Here is a 15,009-nt window from a genome sequence, read left to right on the forward strand (position 1 = left end):
CCCACCCAAACAGCCGACTTGAGCTTTCTGACCACATCCAAGAGAAGCGGCGTCGGTGGCACTCGTAACACCCTGGAAGCTAAGGAGGATGGCGGGAAGGGGCCCATTTGCCATGCCAATGACACTGCTGCTCTTTTGTCTTATTTTCTTTCACACTAAGTTAACTGCACTTCCAATGCACCCACAATGCAACTTAATCATCCCTACCTGTGACTTAAGCAAACACATCCTTTCTCCAACCAGCTGCGCTAAGGACATCATGACATAAAACATTTCTGGACCAGGTTGGAAAATGTCCTCGACAGGTTTATCTCTGATCTTTCACGAGAGAATCAAACCAACGGCCTTGTGCTTATAAGGCAAGCACTCTACCGACTGAGCTATCTCCCCAGCCCCTGAACTGCTTTACAACAGCACTTAGCAATTTAAGGAATACACATCTTAATACACACTGTTAATGAAAATAAGCTTTATTACATCAAGTAATAAATACATACAAAGATGCAAACAGTTTTAGTCATTTTCTTCCAGATATTTTGATCAACTTACAATAAACACAGAACTGAAATCTACATACAGTCTTAGTATGAAAATTTTCGGGGTCCTTGTTAGATTTGGCAGGTTGCTCTTTCTTCTGTATTTATAACTTGTGCACTCTTAAAATTGACTTCAAAGCACTAAGAGTCATGCAAATGCTTAAGCAAAAAAAGTGCCATTAAGCAGAATCTACACTGTATGGCACATGGGACCAGCTAAGTGAAGCAGGCGGTCAGGGATGCATTAAAACAAAGTCCTTGGGATCAACTGAGCTTATGAAAAGGAACAAAGAACAATTTGGGTGACATAAAGTATTCAAAAGATTAAAGGGACACTGGTATCTTGGAGCCAAACAACAGTTTGCAGTAAAATAACTTCACATGCATCTTTTAAATCAATGCTTTAAAAAAAAAAAAAAAAAAAAAAAAAAAAACCTGGGTCATTCCTAACTATGTAAAATGCAAATCCTAATTAACTTCGAAATATTTTCCCAATATTTTGAGATTGTGAATCTTGGGAGAAAAAACTAAACTGTTATCATTTTGAAAACAAGTGTTTCATCTGAACAGGGAAGATGAGCTGTCACCTCTCACTGTCGAGAGACCCTCTCAGCAGACAAGGCGGCTAGGACCTGGCATTCCGCTCTGTTTCAGCTAAGCACTCCCGAACCAGACCTCGAGCGTGGATGATGCCTGAAAGACACGTGGAGGTGGGGAGTCGGCCTGGTCAGGAACCCAGAGGCAGAGCCCGTTCCAGAACAGGGGCTCCACCATAAGACTCTCAGACTGTCACAAGTTGAGGCCAGCCTCAGCACGTTATTGAGACCCTGTCTCAAAAAATAAAAATGGCTGGGGATGTGGCTCAGTTGTGAAGCACCCCGGGGTTTAATCCCTGGTACCCACCCCCCTCCCCGGGAAAAAAAAAACCTCCGACTGTGCCCAGGATGGTGGCTCACACCTGTAATCCCAGATGCTCAGCAGCCTAGGGCAGGAGGATCACAAGTTCAAGTTCAAGGCCAGCCTTGACAACTTGTGAGACCCTGCCTCAAAATAAAAAGAAAAAAGGGCTGGGATATAGCTCAGAGGTAGAATACGTGCCTAACGTGCGCAGCACTGGGTTTGCCAATGTCGCAAAAAATAAAAATAATACCTCAGACTGGAAAGGAACTTAGAAACTACACACAAACAACCCAAAGCCAGGCATGGAGGTGACACCTACGGGTCCCCATTCTTAGAGGGTGGAGCAGGCAGATCACGTGGGCCCTGAGATCAAGACCAGCTTGGGTAACACTGAGACCCCCCTCCAATAAAAAACCCAAATATGTGAGCTGTTAAGGGACACTAACAGTCCCATCCCACCTCTCAAAGTCCCTCCCTCCTAGCCAAAGCTGTCCCTGCACTCAGGGTGGCACCAACAAGCTATATCCTTCAGGACATTCCGCTGGAGGTTGGGAGAAAAAAGTGTCTCTACCTGAAAGTTCTTTTACATTGTACCCAATGTGGCTTCTTCAAATTCTAAATCCTAGAAAGGGCTGGGCCAGTGTCAAGTAGGCAAGAAGAAACCCCCAGCCCACAAGCCTTGGGCACAAGGGGACCCTGCTCAGGTGTTCAACAGCTTCCCCCAGGAACAAGAGCAGCCCTCTGCACACGAAGTCCACTACCTTGTATCTCTGTGGCTTGGTGGCTGACTTTCTTTCTGCTCCTACTAAACTTCATGAAATCCTGATCTCACTTAAACAGACATGGAGAATTCTAGTCTAGTATATGACTTAGAGGTCACTGTGATCATCTCTCCAAATCACCAGCAGCTCGGACTAGGCGTCCACACCTGGAGATCTTACAATCTGCCTCAGAGGTCCAGAAACTCTGTAAGCGACAGACAGCAGATGTCCCCGGCTTCTGGGGTTTCATGCTCCACCACTGCTATTCTACTTGGCTGTGGTGGGGTGAAAGCAGCCAGTCCAAAGAAATCTTTATTTATGAATTTCATATAATTTTCATGTGTCCCAAAATCACTTTTTTTTGGCACCCAAAAAAACTGTAAGAACCATTCTCAGTTCATGGTACAGTTTGCCAATCTATCAACGGTGCTTCTGCTGGGTGCAGGGGCAGATGCCTAGGATCCTGGCCACTTGGGAGACTTAGGCAGAAGAGTCACAAATTCCAGGCCAGCCTGGGGAACTTAGGGAGGCCCTATCTCAAAAAAAAATAATAAAATGCCGGGGATGTAGCTCAGTGATAGGAGCACTCGTCTACCATGAGTGAGGCCTAGGATCAGTCCCTAGTAATGCAAAACAATGTTTTTAATTAAAAAATAATGCTCCTAACTCCTCCACACCTTCCGTACCCTTTTTCACCCTGTGACACAACCTGGGTTGGCGTGGGCTCGGCTGTCAGCTCGGGGGCAGCACCAGGTCCTCCTCGTGACTGGGGAACCAAGCCTGCCCAGGACACGTCCTGTGGTGGTCGCTTGGTACAGCCACATTAGCTCATGTCGACTCAGTCACTGTTTTTTTTTTGTTTGTTTTAAGCAAACTGCAAACTGCCTATGAGGCTCTGGGGTCTAGCGCCTTCCTAGGACTCTCCATTCAGGAAACCAGCAGTCCGTTACCAGACTACCCAGCTTCCTCTGACGGCCACGCAGCAGGCCTTGGAAGGAGAGCGATGCCCCGCTCATGCCTTCCAGGTCAGGCAGGGTGGGCTCCAAGACCCTCACCAATCCCTCTGCAGCCAGGGTCTCAGACTCTGCCCATCCCCATCTGTACCCAACCTAGCTTCAGTCAACCTCTTCACAGTGGTCTCCGGAACATGGGCAGTGTCTTGATCATTGCTGTGGCCTTGGCCCTGCTGTGGCCGGGAAATAACCTCAAGCACAGTCCCCACTGAGGCCACAGGTTTACAACCACAGAATGCTCCTCTCCCCTTTTTCTCCCAAACGGATTCTCTAACCTCCTTTTTACCCCCTGATGGTACCAGAGGTTGAACCCAGGGGCACTTTACCACTGATCGACATCCTTAGTCCTTTTTATTTTTGATTCAGCGTCTTGCTAGGTTGCTGACACTGACCTCGGCCTTGAACTAGGACGGCTCCTGCCTCAGCCTCCCAAGTCGCTGGGATTACTGGTGTGCCTCACCACTCCCCGCATTTTTCAAACCTTTTAAGAACCCACAAATCCCTCCTGAGCATAAATGAATCAAGGGCCTTAGCTCCTCTGAACAGCTGCCTTCTCTAAACTAGAAATCCTCCTCTCCCTGCCTGCACCTCAGGTCACGAGGTGGCAAGCTACTGCGCATCCTCCTCCCTTGTTCCTGTGACATCACCCTCCGGGCCTCCCTCTCTCCTTGTTCACTAAGGAACCTAAAGGTGCCCCACACCTGAAGACAGACCTACCCACTTCCTTGGTCCTGCTCCAAAGATGTGGCAGCAGAGGGCAGCATGGACAACTAGAAGCCCTGAATTCCAGGCCGTCCAGCAACCTCCAGCCACCTCTGTGCAACACTGCCCAGGAAGAGCCTGCTGCACCTGGCTCCCTGCTGGTATCCCCAAGGGGAACAGAGCAGGCAGTGCACAGAGCGTCAGGGTCTGAAGCAGGCAGGGCCTCCCCAGCAGCATGCCAGAGTGAGGGTGCACTGTAAACTCCCCCTGAAACTTCCAGTCTTCACCGGCCCTCCCCCATCCCACTGCCCCACCCAGTGCCACCACAGCACAGCAGACTGTGGGGCAGGGGACCCTTCTCCACCCTCCAGCATTTTCCCAAGAAAACCTTTCAGTTTTTTGTTTGTTTGCTTGTTTTTTATTGAGATGGATATCACTATGTTGCCCTAGCTGGCCTCAACCTCCTGGGGACTCACGTGATCCTCTGGTCATATAGCCTCCTGAGAAGCTGGGACTACAAGCATGGGCCACCAAATCCAGCTTTAAAAACATCTTTCAATACAGGGACTGGACCAGCCTGTGGGGACCCCTCCCCTGCTCACCTCGCTTCAGCCTCTCCATGGCGCTCTTGCTCCCCGCGTAGGTGGGCCGTATCTCCTTCCCCAGCTCCTCGATGATGGCCAGCAGCTCCGCGTACTTGCTCTGGGGCACCTGGCTGTTCCCAGTTCCCTAGAATCAAAAGGGCAGGGTTTCAGATGCATTGGACCTGACCCCAAGGCCATGTTAGGGCCCCAGCCACACACAGGCACAGCCCGGGGCAGGATCAGTGGACGGAAAGCCTGGCCGTGGGCTCCCAGGACTGCAGGGACAATGCCAGAGAAGACTGACCCCCACCCTCCTATTTTCATCCACTCGGAGACCACGCAGTGTCCAAAGCTCCTTTCCACCCCAAAGGAAAAAAAGAACCAGCCGTCTCCAGGAATTCACAGGGTTTCCCCAGGACCACGAGCAGACAGCGCCTCTGGGGGCTGAGTGTCCGCAGCAATGCGAGATGGAGGTCACCCCAGGGTTAAGTGGAGATGACAACCCCGAGACCCAGACGCAAGGCCCGAAATGTGTCAGATCTCCCCGTCCTCACCACAGGCAGGGCCCACCCGCCAGAAAGTCTCTCTCCAAACCACCGCCAGCCAGCGCCCCAGCAAGCACCCAGATGAGCGAGGCGCCTGGGTCGGGCCACTCCTCCTGGGCCTTCTCAGCCCCCGGTGGCACCAGGGCAGCCAGCTCCCTCTGCAAGGCCCTCGTCTGCTCCTCCCGCTTTTGCCTCCTCTGCTCCCTGGCCTCAACACCAGGCCTCGAGGCCTGGCCTGGCCGCCCGGCCTCCTGGCGCAGCTGCCTCCTGGCCTCGCGCGCCTCCCGGCGCCGGCGCAGCATGGCCAGGGCGTTGCGCTGCCGCTCCAGGCTGCGCCGCAGCCCGTCCTCCCGCCGGCGCCGCTTCTTCAGGCGGTCCCTCTCGCGGGCCCGGGCCTGCTTCTCCTCCTGGGACAAGAGGGCCTGCCGGGGCATGGCTGGGGAGCCGCACACAGCGACAGGGAGGCCGCCTCGGTCAGGTGCAGCCTCCGTGGCGACCCCGGAACCCGGCCTGGGGTCTGGCCCAGGAGAGAATCCTCCAGTGGGTGGCCAGGGCTGGGAGAGGGCCCGGAACCTGCCCAGGCGCCAAGTCCCGCGGGTGTGGCTGAAGTGGTGCCCGCCCCCCCACCTCCTGAGGTAGCAGGGGGCAGTCCCACCAGGGACAGAAGCACCCGCTCGGGGACCACGCTGGTAACCGCCAGCTCCTGATGAGCGGCCTCACCTCTGACCCAAGTACAGGCCTCTCTTGCCAGGACCCACCAGAGATGTGGGGTGGTGGCCTTGGCAGAACTGCACTCATGAGCTGTGGGACCGTCCCTGTGCCCACCCCTCCTCAAACCTCAGTGTCCCCTGCAATTCAGTCCTGGGTGCCCCTCCATCCTGACACCTCATCCTGACCGTGGCCGAGCCAGGGCCCTGCGAGGTGGCCAAGACACTGCCTCGGTCTGCCCGTCACAGAGCACGTCTCCCAGGGCCAAGGCTCTCCGGCCAAGCCATCGCCCACACTGCCCTACCTGCGTGTAGCCCAGGGACGGCGGCCCATAGTCGCTCAGCAGCTGGCGGTACTGCGAGGATGCTGCCATGCTGGTGGAAGGCGGGTGGATGCTTCCAGCTGTGAGGGAGGAGAGAATGGTCGGCTGCAGCCCTGGCTCGCAGCACCCAGGCAAGGACGCTGGCGCCCAGGCCACCATCTGTGGTCTCTGCTCGTCACAGGGCAGAGAACTCTGCTCTTGACCTCCAAAGGCCACATCCCTGACGCAGCCTCGACTACTGAGGGTCCCCGCACAGAATCCCATCCCAGCCTCGCAAGCCTCCCACCACGCGGGGACTGGCACCACAGAGGAAATCTACCCTTCTCAGCCAGTCCCTGGGTCCTGCACACCAGAGGCTGGTGACCCAGTGCCACGTCACGGAGTCCCCCAGGACTAAGATCTCACATACACGGAAGCCTTTCTGTCCCTGTGTACCTGGTCTCTGTGCACAATACGTAACAGAGACCAGAAGGCCCCGAAGGAACCGAGCCCAACCCGGGGGTGACAGGTGCCCTGCACGCCGGAACAGCACTCAATATCTCAGCCTCGTGTGCCTCAGACAAGCCCCTCAACCACTCTGAGCCAATGTCATTTCCTCCCCAAAGAGGAAGGACTCCTGACAGCCTAGGCCCCCAGGGCTCTGCACCCCAAGAGGGGAGGGCAGGGCCCCACCCACGGAATGCAACACCTGGGCACGCTGTCTGTAGCCAGCAGTTGGGGACCAAGTACAGTCCCGAGCCCAGCTAAGATAAGGATGTCGGCTCCCGGATGTGGGGTGGGGAGGCCTATACTGGAACATGCGGACCCATAATGGCGTCCGAGTGGCCATCAGCGGGTAAAGGATGTCCTACAGAATTACAGACAGCGGTAACCATGGAGAATTTACCTAGCCCTCCTCAGCAGCTGCCTGCCTGTCGCCCCCTGAGCCAAACGTGTCTCTCTCACACACAGCGGGTTCGTGGACTTGGCCCCTGGGATGGACAGCTGGGGCCAGGCCAGCCAACAGACCAGCTGCTCACTTGGTATGGGCGAGGGGAGGGGCAGGAGGAGGTTCAGGAGCCCCGGGCTGCTGGGGAGCTGGGAGGGGCCCTGAGAACCCTGATCCAAGCCCCCAACTGCAGAGAGGCTCCGAGCCACAGACGAGGTGGAGCAGCAAGCTAGCGCCCCTCAGTGTGTACCTCTGTCCAGAGGCTGGGGACAGCAGCTGAGGTGCCTTCCGAGGTGGGTGTCTGCCGCCCTGATTTCCCCACTGGGGCCCCAGGTCTCTGCTCCAAGTGTGGGTCTGGATCCTGAGCCGCACTGTCCCACTCTAAGCCCAGTGTCCACGCCTCTGAAGTGGGGGTGCTTAGACTCCTGTGCTAGGGGGACACAGGCAAGCACACCTATGACCTCCATCCACAGACACTGTGGCCACACAGCCACCAGCACACCGGCAGGGTGGAGACCTTCTGTTCCCTGACCACAACAGCCAAACCCCAGCGTCCGGAGCCCTCAGGTGTGGCCTGAGAGTGTTCTGGTGGTACAGCTTCGCAGTCCCAGGTTTGGGTTCCAGTCCTGACCGGCCATCACACCAGTCTGGGCTCAGGAAGGCTAAGCAGCTGTAACGGGCGGCATGTCACTGCACAGCACTTCAGGGTGGTTAAAGACGCCGGCGCCCCACAGGAGGCGGGCTGGCACATCCTCCAAGCCTCTGGACCACCTCCTGCCACCTGTCTCTTGGAGCTCTTTTCATAGTTTCTCACCTCCCCTGGACTAGGGGCCCATCCCAGCTGCTCCACCCATGGCTGTGTGACCTCAGACAAGGTGCTTCCCTCTCTGGGTCTCAGTTTCTCCATCTGTCTGAGGCAATGCTCCCCAACTGAAGGTCTAGAATCTACATTTTGATGGGGTTAGGTTTGGGCGGGGGAGAAGAGGAATAAGTCACCCCACTGTAGTTGTAGGAGTTGAGCAGTGGCTCAGAGACTCCCTTTCTTGTCACCCAGGTGCAGAGGCAAGGACCCTGATTTACCTTGCCAGATCCTTATTCAGTGTTGGGGGTGTGTCTGGTCCCGGGAGAGTTGGTGCCAGGGCCCCGAGTGCCACTCACGCCCAGTCCTTCCTGCGGACACAGGGACCTGGCCAGAGGAGGCCACCGAGAGGCAGCTCCACGTCAGCACAGGCCCGTGGAGCAGCGCATCTCAGACAATGAGCACAGTGTGCAGGGAGCCGGGAGGGCTTGGCAGAGGCCAGGAAGCTCCTGGGGCCAGGCGCAGCTCCCCGCCCCCACGCCAGACAAAGAGCAGCCTGGGCCTGGGGAGCTGGCGGCCTTCCCGCCACTTGGGGCGCCTGGGGGGGCTCTCGGGCGGGGGAGGCGGGGGCTTTGTCTAACTCCACCACTGCCACCGCCGGCCAGGCCGCAGCTTGGCAACCCGTGAGCAGGAGGCAGGGCTGGAGGGCGTGAGGAATGATGACAGGGAAGCCGCAGGAGCGGCAGCGAGAGTCCATCTTGGATGCAGATGGCAGGGGAGAGTGGGCTTTCTGCAGAGGGGTCCCCCAGGAGGTGGGTGGCCCCCCACCAAAACGCCAGACCCCTGGGAGTCTCTGCATTCCTCCTGGCACTCCTCCACAGGAGAGAAGGAAAAAGGCGCACGGAGCTGCTAGTTAGCCCGGGGCAGGGAGGGCTTCAGGGTCCAGTGGGTGCCTGTCACTGTAACCCCAGGCCCCAAAGGTCCCAGTTTGGGGCCTTCACCCAAATCCCCCATGACAGGCCCGAGATCTCTGGCCCTGTCCGGACTGGCAGCACCACCCACCCAGACACAGATGGAGAATCCTGCAGGAAATCCTACCTGGCAACGAAGCCTGTCTTTGTAAGGTTTGCGGACCCCAGGGCGGCGGGAGAGGCCGTTTAAGGAGAAAGCGCGGCTGCCTGTTCGGAGGGCGCTCAGAGCCCACATGTGAGCAATTCAACTCTCCCTCACTAGCACCCTGGAGCTTAACCCTTTCCCAGCCCCAAATGTCAGCGCCTGAGAACTTACCAAAAAAAAAAAAAAGAAAGAAAAAGAAACCCACACCTGCCTTTTGGGTCTTTCTTGGGATTTTTGGAGTGATGGAACCAATGATTGCAGGCAAGGCCTGAACTTGAAGCCAGCCGCCAGCGTGGCGTATTTGACCAGCAGGGTCAGGCCCCTGGCTCCTCCAGACCCTTTGCCCTGTCCGCATGCCCCACCCGCAACGCACCTCGCTTTTTAAGTTTAGTTTCAGCCAAGTGTCTACGGAGGAGGGGCGCCAGGGAGGGCACGCAGCCGGGCGCCTCCGAACACCGCGCTTTCACGCTGCTCCCCAGGGCGCCCTCGGTCCCTGGGGCCAGCCCCGGGGCGCAGCCTGAAGCTGCCTGACAACTTCTGGAGGAGTTTCCCGGGAGCGCTCGGCGCCGGCCCGGGAGGGAGAGGAGAGCCCCTCCGACTTCTGCAGAGCGGCCTGCGGGGCGCGGACGCGGAGGCTCCGGGGCGCAGACCCGGGGCCACCGCTGCCCCCAGCGCCCGAGGCCCCCGCAGCCGCGGTTCTCCTCCAACTTCCCTCCCTCGGCGCTCGCCCAGGCCGCGGCCCGGCCCACCGCCCCCAGCGAGCCCACCGTCCCCGCCGCCCGCGCCGCCGCCCTCCCGCGGCCGCGCACCTGGCCGCCCCCGCACGCGCGCCCAGCCGGCCTGCGCCCCGCGCCCCCCGCGCCCGGCCGCTCCCGCCTCCCGCCGGCAGGGGCCCTCGCCGAGCCGCCCAGAAGCCGGAGGAAAAAGGAGCCGAGAGAAAGCCTCCCCCGCCCGGCGCCCCGCGCCCGCGCCCGCCGGCGTGGGTCCCCGCGGCCCGCCCGGCCCGGCCCGGCCCCGCGGCCGCCGAGCGCCCGGCGCACCCGCCAACTTTGGCGGCGCGGGGATCATGGCGGCGGCGCTGCCCCGGCCGGGACCCGGCGCCCGGCGCCCCCGGCCGCCGCGGGCCCCCCAGGCACGCCGGGCCGGGCCGCGCGCGCCGGCCCCCAACTTGGCGGCACTTGGGGCGCGGCCGCGGCGCGCTCACTCACCGGCGTTGAGGGCGGCGGCGGGCATGTGCGCGGCCAAGTTCGGCTTGTACGACATTCCCCCGGGCGGCGGGCGCGCCGGGCGCAGCCGGGCCAGGCCGCGAGGGCGGCGGCGGCGGCGAGGCCGGGCGGCGGCGCGGCGGCCCCCGCGTCCCCGCGCCCGTCCGAGCGCCCGCCGAGCACCCGCGCACTTTTTGTTGTTGACGGCTCGGGCCGCACCGGCAAATATGGCCGTCCCTCACCCTGACACCGCCGCAGTATATCACCCATACATCGGGCGCGCGGCGCAGGGGCGGCCGCAAACTTTGAGCCGAGCCAGCGGGGCCGGCCCGGCCGGGAGGGGCGCGGCGTCAGGGGGCGGCTCCGCCCGCGGCCGCGCCCCGCGCCTCCGGCGGCGCTCGGCGCCCGCAACTTGCCAAAGTTTGGGGGGCTGGGGTCCCGGCGGCGCGCGCGGCCCGCGCCCCGCTGCCCCGGCGCCGAGCCCCGCGCGCTCCGCGCCGTTCCCGAGTCGCCGGCGGGAGCCGAGAAGTACTTTTTTTTTGGACTGTGGGGGCAGGGGTGGAAAATTACCTGGAGAAAATGGTGGCGACTGGTCTGCTCCCGAGCGCGCAGATTATTCCAGATGCCGGGGGCCGGCCGTGCCCCGGCTGGAAGGGCCCGCTCTTGACATTGATTCCGAATACATTTCGTGTCCTGCCCGCGTTCAGTGCTGTTTAACCCCTTAGGGGCCGCGGGCTCCTCCGAGACTGACAAAAGCCGGAGGCCTCCTCCCCCGGATCACCGGCCCTCGCGTCTACGTAATCCTGCACGATAACTCGTGCCAGCATTGCGGGGAGCGCCTGCTGTATGCCAGGCACCGTTCTAGGCGCTCGGGGAACAGGGAACGAACTTGGCCAAGTTTCTGCTCCCCGGGAGTTCGCGCTGCATTTTCTGACCCTCCTTCCACCCCACCCCACCCCCACCGTCCCCGGGTGGGACTGGAACGCAACCGGCAAACGTATTTAGGGTCCGACGAATATCCTCCCTAAGGTACTACATGTTGGAGTTCGGCCTGAATAGTAATGCTCGTCGGATTACATAAAACGCCCACCCTTTTCTGTTGTTTTGAATCGCCATGGTTTGCAGATTTTTTTAATTAGTCACATTCAAACATCATCTCTGGATCTGGTGACAAAGGCGTCCACCTCTTTGCCCAAGAAGGAAGGCACACCCGCCCAGGCCTCCCCTCCTTCCCTTTAGAGCTGAAGGTGCAGGTGACACCCCCTCCCCAGCTCATCCAGCACCCCTTGCTCAACTTGAGGCCAGCTCTAGGGAAGGCTGCTCAGGGACATTTTTTTTTTTTTTTTCCCCTCAAGAAGCAATGAATGCCACCCCTCCTGCACTGGTCAGTACAGATTTAAAACCAGCCAATAGGCAATCTTAAATTTTAATCTTAAAGTCGCATTTCCAGAAGCAAAAAGAAACATGAAATTTATTTTAATATATTGTGTTTAACGCAAGTGATCCAGAACAGTACGAGTTCAGTATACAACGAATATGTAGAAAATATTAATAAGATACTTGACGTTCTTTTTATCATATTAAGTCTTCAAAACCCCCAACTGTGCATTTTGCCTTCATGGGACATCTTAACCCAGACTGGCATGGACTAGCATGTTCCAAGCTCTGGATGGCCACCATGGCTTTTCGGTCACCATATTGGACTGTGGCAGGAGGGTCCTTCAGCAGACACGGGAGGTACTAATTCTGCCCCCCACCTCTCTGTCCAGGCCTCCACTTCCCTGGGGCGGGAATTCAGATCTCAGTGGCTCCCCAGACTTTTCATGGGTGCCCTCAGCTAGCCATGATCTCATATTTTTTGCCATGATTCCTGCCCCCCCACTTTAAGTCCTGGTCTCTTAAAAAAAAAAAAAAAAAAAATTTCCCTTTATTTCTAGTTGCAATATAATTCATTTACCATGAAACACAACCTTTCGAAGTACACAATCCCATGGATTTCAGTATATTGAGAGTTGTACAACCTTCACCTCTAGTCCTGGGACATGCCCATCCATCAAAAAGAACTTCCACACCTAGTGGGTAGCCCCATTCCCCACTCCCCACGCCCTTAGCCTAGGGAACCACCAATTTGCTTTGTCTCAGGATTTGCCTCTTCAGGACATTTCATGGAAATAAAATCATACATAAGTGACCTTTTGTGTCTTTTTCTTTTTTTTTCCCCCAGTACTGGGGATAGAATCCAGGGGCACTCTACTACATCTCCAGCCCTTTTTATTTTTCATTTTGAGACAGGAGTTTCACTAAGTTGCTGTGGCTGGCCTTGAACTTGGGATCCTCCTGCCTCAGCCTCCTGGTCACTGGGATTACAGGTGGTGTGCACCACTCAGGTTTATGATCTGCTTTTTTTACTTAATGTCTTTTTTTTTTTTTTTTTTTAGGTGTTTAAACTACTTATTAACAGAAAAGGCCTATAGACTCATTTCTTCTTTGTCTCACCCACAGTGTGGCCATGGTGCCCAGTGGTCTGGGTGTGCTGGCCTTGGACACGAAGTCACCTGAAGTGACACTGCCCCCTGTAGGCCCTAATCTTCTCTGGTCACTCCAGGTCCTCCTGGAGCTTGTCTAGACCATCGGCCAGAACCCAGCTGTATTTTCTATCCTTTTCGTCCTCCTGCCTGTTGAGGAACCAGTGTGGGATCTCGTACTGTCGCAGATTCTGCATAATGGCGATCACACGTTTAACCTCCTTCTCAGTGAGTCCTCCGCCCTCTTGGTGAGGTCGCTGTCTGCTTTCCTCAACACGCAAGCATGTCTTTGCCCCACGCCCTTAGTGGCAGTGATGGCAAAGGCTGTTTTCCGCCACCCGTGGATATTTGAGGTGAGTGCTTGCAAAATGTGCTGGAACTTCTCAGGAACCTCTAGAGACAAGGCGGCAGCAAGGTGGTGAGGTTGGCCTCCTGGGGAGCTACTTAGTGTCTTCTTGTCAACTTTCACCCACATTGTAGCAAGTGTCAGTATTTCGCTTGCTTTTTATGACTGAATAATATTCCTTTGTATAGACGCATCCTTTTGTGTCTCCATGAATCTTGACATTTGAGTCATCGCCACTGCTATGAACGTTTGTATAAAGGTTTTGATGTAAACGTGTTTCCAGTTCTTTTGGAGACGGAGAAATGGAACCAATCAATATGGTAATGTGTGTGTGTGTGTGTGTGTGTGTGTGTGTGAGAGAGAGAGAGAGAGAGAGAGAGAGAGAGAGAGGATTGAACCCAGGGGCACTCTATCATTGGGCTAAGTCCCCTGCCCTTTTTATTTTTCGAGACAAGCTCTAAATGACCGAGACTGGCCTCCATCTTGTGATCCTCCTGCCTTAGACTCCAGTTGCTGGGCTCACTGGTGTGCAACACCACTCCTGGCATCTTTGACTCTCTGAGAAACTACCGAGTGGCATTCCTCAGAGGCTGTGCCCTTTCACAATCTTACCAGCAGTGTTGGAGGGTTCCAGTTTCCCCATGTCAGCACCAATCCTTCCTAATATCTTTTTAATCTTAAGTAACCTAGTAGGTGAGAGCTGGTATCTCCTTGTGGCTTTGATTTCCGTTTCCCTAGTGAGAGTGACACTGAGCATATTTTCAGGTGCCTACTGGCCCTTTTCATTCTTCCTTGGGGAAATGTCTATTTTGATCCGTTGCTCCCCCCGGAATTTTTTTTGGTAGTACGGTCGAACCCAGGGGTGCTCAACCACTGAGCCACATCCCCGGCCCTTTTTCAATATTTTATTAGAGACAGGGTCCCGCTGAGTTGCTAAGCACCTTGCTAAATTGATGAGATTGGCTTTGAACTTGAGATCCTCCTGCCTCAGCTCCCAAACCGCTGGGATTACAGATGTGCACCACCACGCCCAGCCATACTAGACTCTTATGTGATTATTCTCCCATTCTATGAGTTACCTTTTATTTTTTTGGCAGAGGGGATACTGGAGATTGAACCCAGAACTGCTTTACCATTGAGCTCCCTCGCCAATCCTTTTTATTTTTTGAGACAGGGTATGGCTTTGCTTAGGGCTTCACTAAGTTTATGAGGCTGGTCTTGAACTCGTGATCCTCCTGCCACCGCCTTCCAAGTGGCTGGGATTACAGGTATGTGCCACCGCACCCAGCTTTGATTCCTTGCATTTATTTCCACATGAGTTTCAGAACCAGGTTGTCCATTTCTGCAGTAAGAGACAACTGGAGTTTTGATAGGGCTTATACTAAATCAGTCTCAATTTAGGGAGTGTTGCTATCTTCATATTTTTTTCCAGGGGAAGTGTTAGGGGTCAAACCCAGGGCCTTAGGCATGCTAGGCAAGTGCTGTACCACTGAGCTACACCGCCAGTCACTTATGTAGTATCAAACCATGAACACAGGGTGTCTTTCCATTGATTTATCTTAATTTTAAAAATTCTGATGATGTTCTACAGTGTACACAACTTTTTATTTCTTTGGTTAAATTTATTCCTAAGGCTCTTTTTCTTTGTGTGCGTGTTTGTTTGTTTGTTGAGACAGATCTATAGTTGCCCAGGCTGGCCCGGAACTTGTGGGCTCAAGTGATCCCCGCAGGGAGCTCAGTCTTCAGGCACGCATCACGGTGCCTGGCTTAGCATTGCATTATTTTTGATGCTATTATAAATGCAATTGTCCTCCTAATTTCATTTAGGATTGTGTTCACTGCTGTGCATAGAAGTACAACTGATTTTTTTGTGCTGATCTTGTATCCTACAACTTTCCTGAAGTCACTCTCTAGCTCTCATAGTGTGTGCATGAATCTTCAGGAGTTTCTTTTTTGTGGTTCTGGGGATTGAACCCAGGGGTGCTCTACCATTGAACTACATTCCCCCAGGCCTTTTTA

General features: G+C 55.9%; 1 protein-coding gene and 1 pseudogene across 4 annotated transcripts; both read right to left on the minus strand.

The window, feature by feature from the left end:
• Positions 1–452: 452 nt before the first annotated feature.
• Positions 453–11,003, minus strand: Cdk2ap1 (cyclin dependent kinase 2 associated protein 1). Of its 4 annotated transcripts, none has more exons than XM_047562491.1 (4): positions 10,690–11,003; positions 6,054–6,151; positions 4,515–4,641; positions 453–1,229 (listed from the first exon to the last, which is right to left on the minus strand). In XM_047562491.1, exons 2-4 carry the CDS (start codon positions 6,120–6,122, stop codon positions 1,162–1,164), a joined length of 264 nt encoding a protein of 87 aa, XP_047418447.1. In that variant the 5' UTR covers positions 6,123–6,151; positions 10,690–11,003; the 3' UTR covers positions 453–1,161. The 4 variants fall into 4 exon arrangements, with proteins under 4 accessions (XP_047418447.1, XP_047418444.1, XP_047418445.1 ...); XM_047562488.1 differs by lacking the exon at positions 10,690–11,003 and adding an exon at positions 10,123–10,620; XM_047562489.1 differs by lacking the exon at positions 10,690–11,003 and adding an exon at positions 10,362–10,619.
• Positions 11,004–12,595: 1,592 nt separating this feature from the next.
• On the minus strand, positions 12,596–13,119 carry LOC124991541 (40S ribosomal protein S18-like; annotated as a pseudogene).
• Positions 13,120–15,009: the final 1,890 nt, after the last annotated feature.

The sequence above is a fragment of the Sciurus carolinensis genome, chromosome 8, assembly GCF_902686445.1.
Source record: "Sciurus carolinensis chromosome 8, mSciCar1.2, whole genome shotgun sequence".
NCBI classification, from domain to species: Eukaryota; Metazoa; Chordata; class Mammalia; order Rodentia; family Sciuridae; genus Sciurus; species Sciurus carolinensis.

Bases quoted from the DNA above. Each gene is read 5' to 3' on its own strand.
- Cdk2ap1 (XM_047562488.1), bottom strand. From the start codon at position 10,177: ATGTCGTACAAGCCGAACTTGGCCGCGCACATGCCCGCCGCCGCCCTC. The intron at 6,152-10,122 runs GTGAGTGAGCGC...CCTCCCTCACAG, and splicing joins CGCCGCCGCCCTCAACGCCG to CTGGAAGCATCCACCCGCCT. The intron at 1,230-4,514 runs GTGAGCAGGGGA...CGTGTCTTTCAG, and splicing joins CATGGAGAGGCTGAAGCGAG to GCATCATCCACGCTCGAGGT.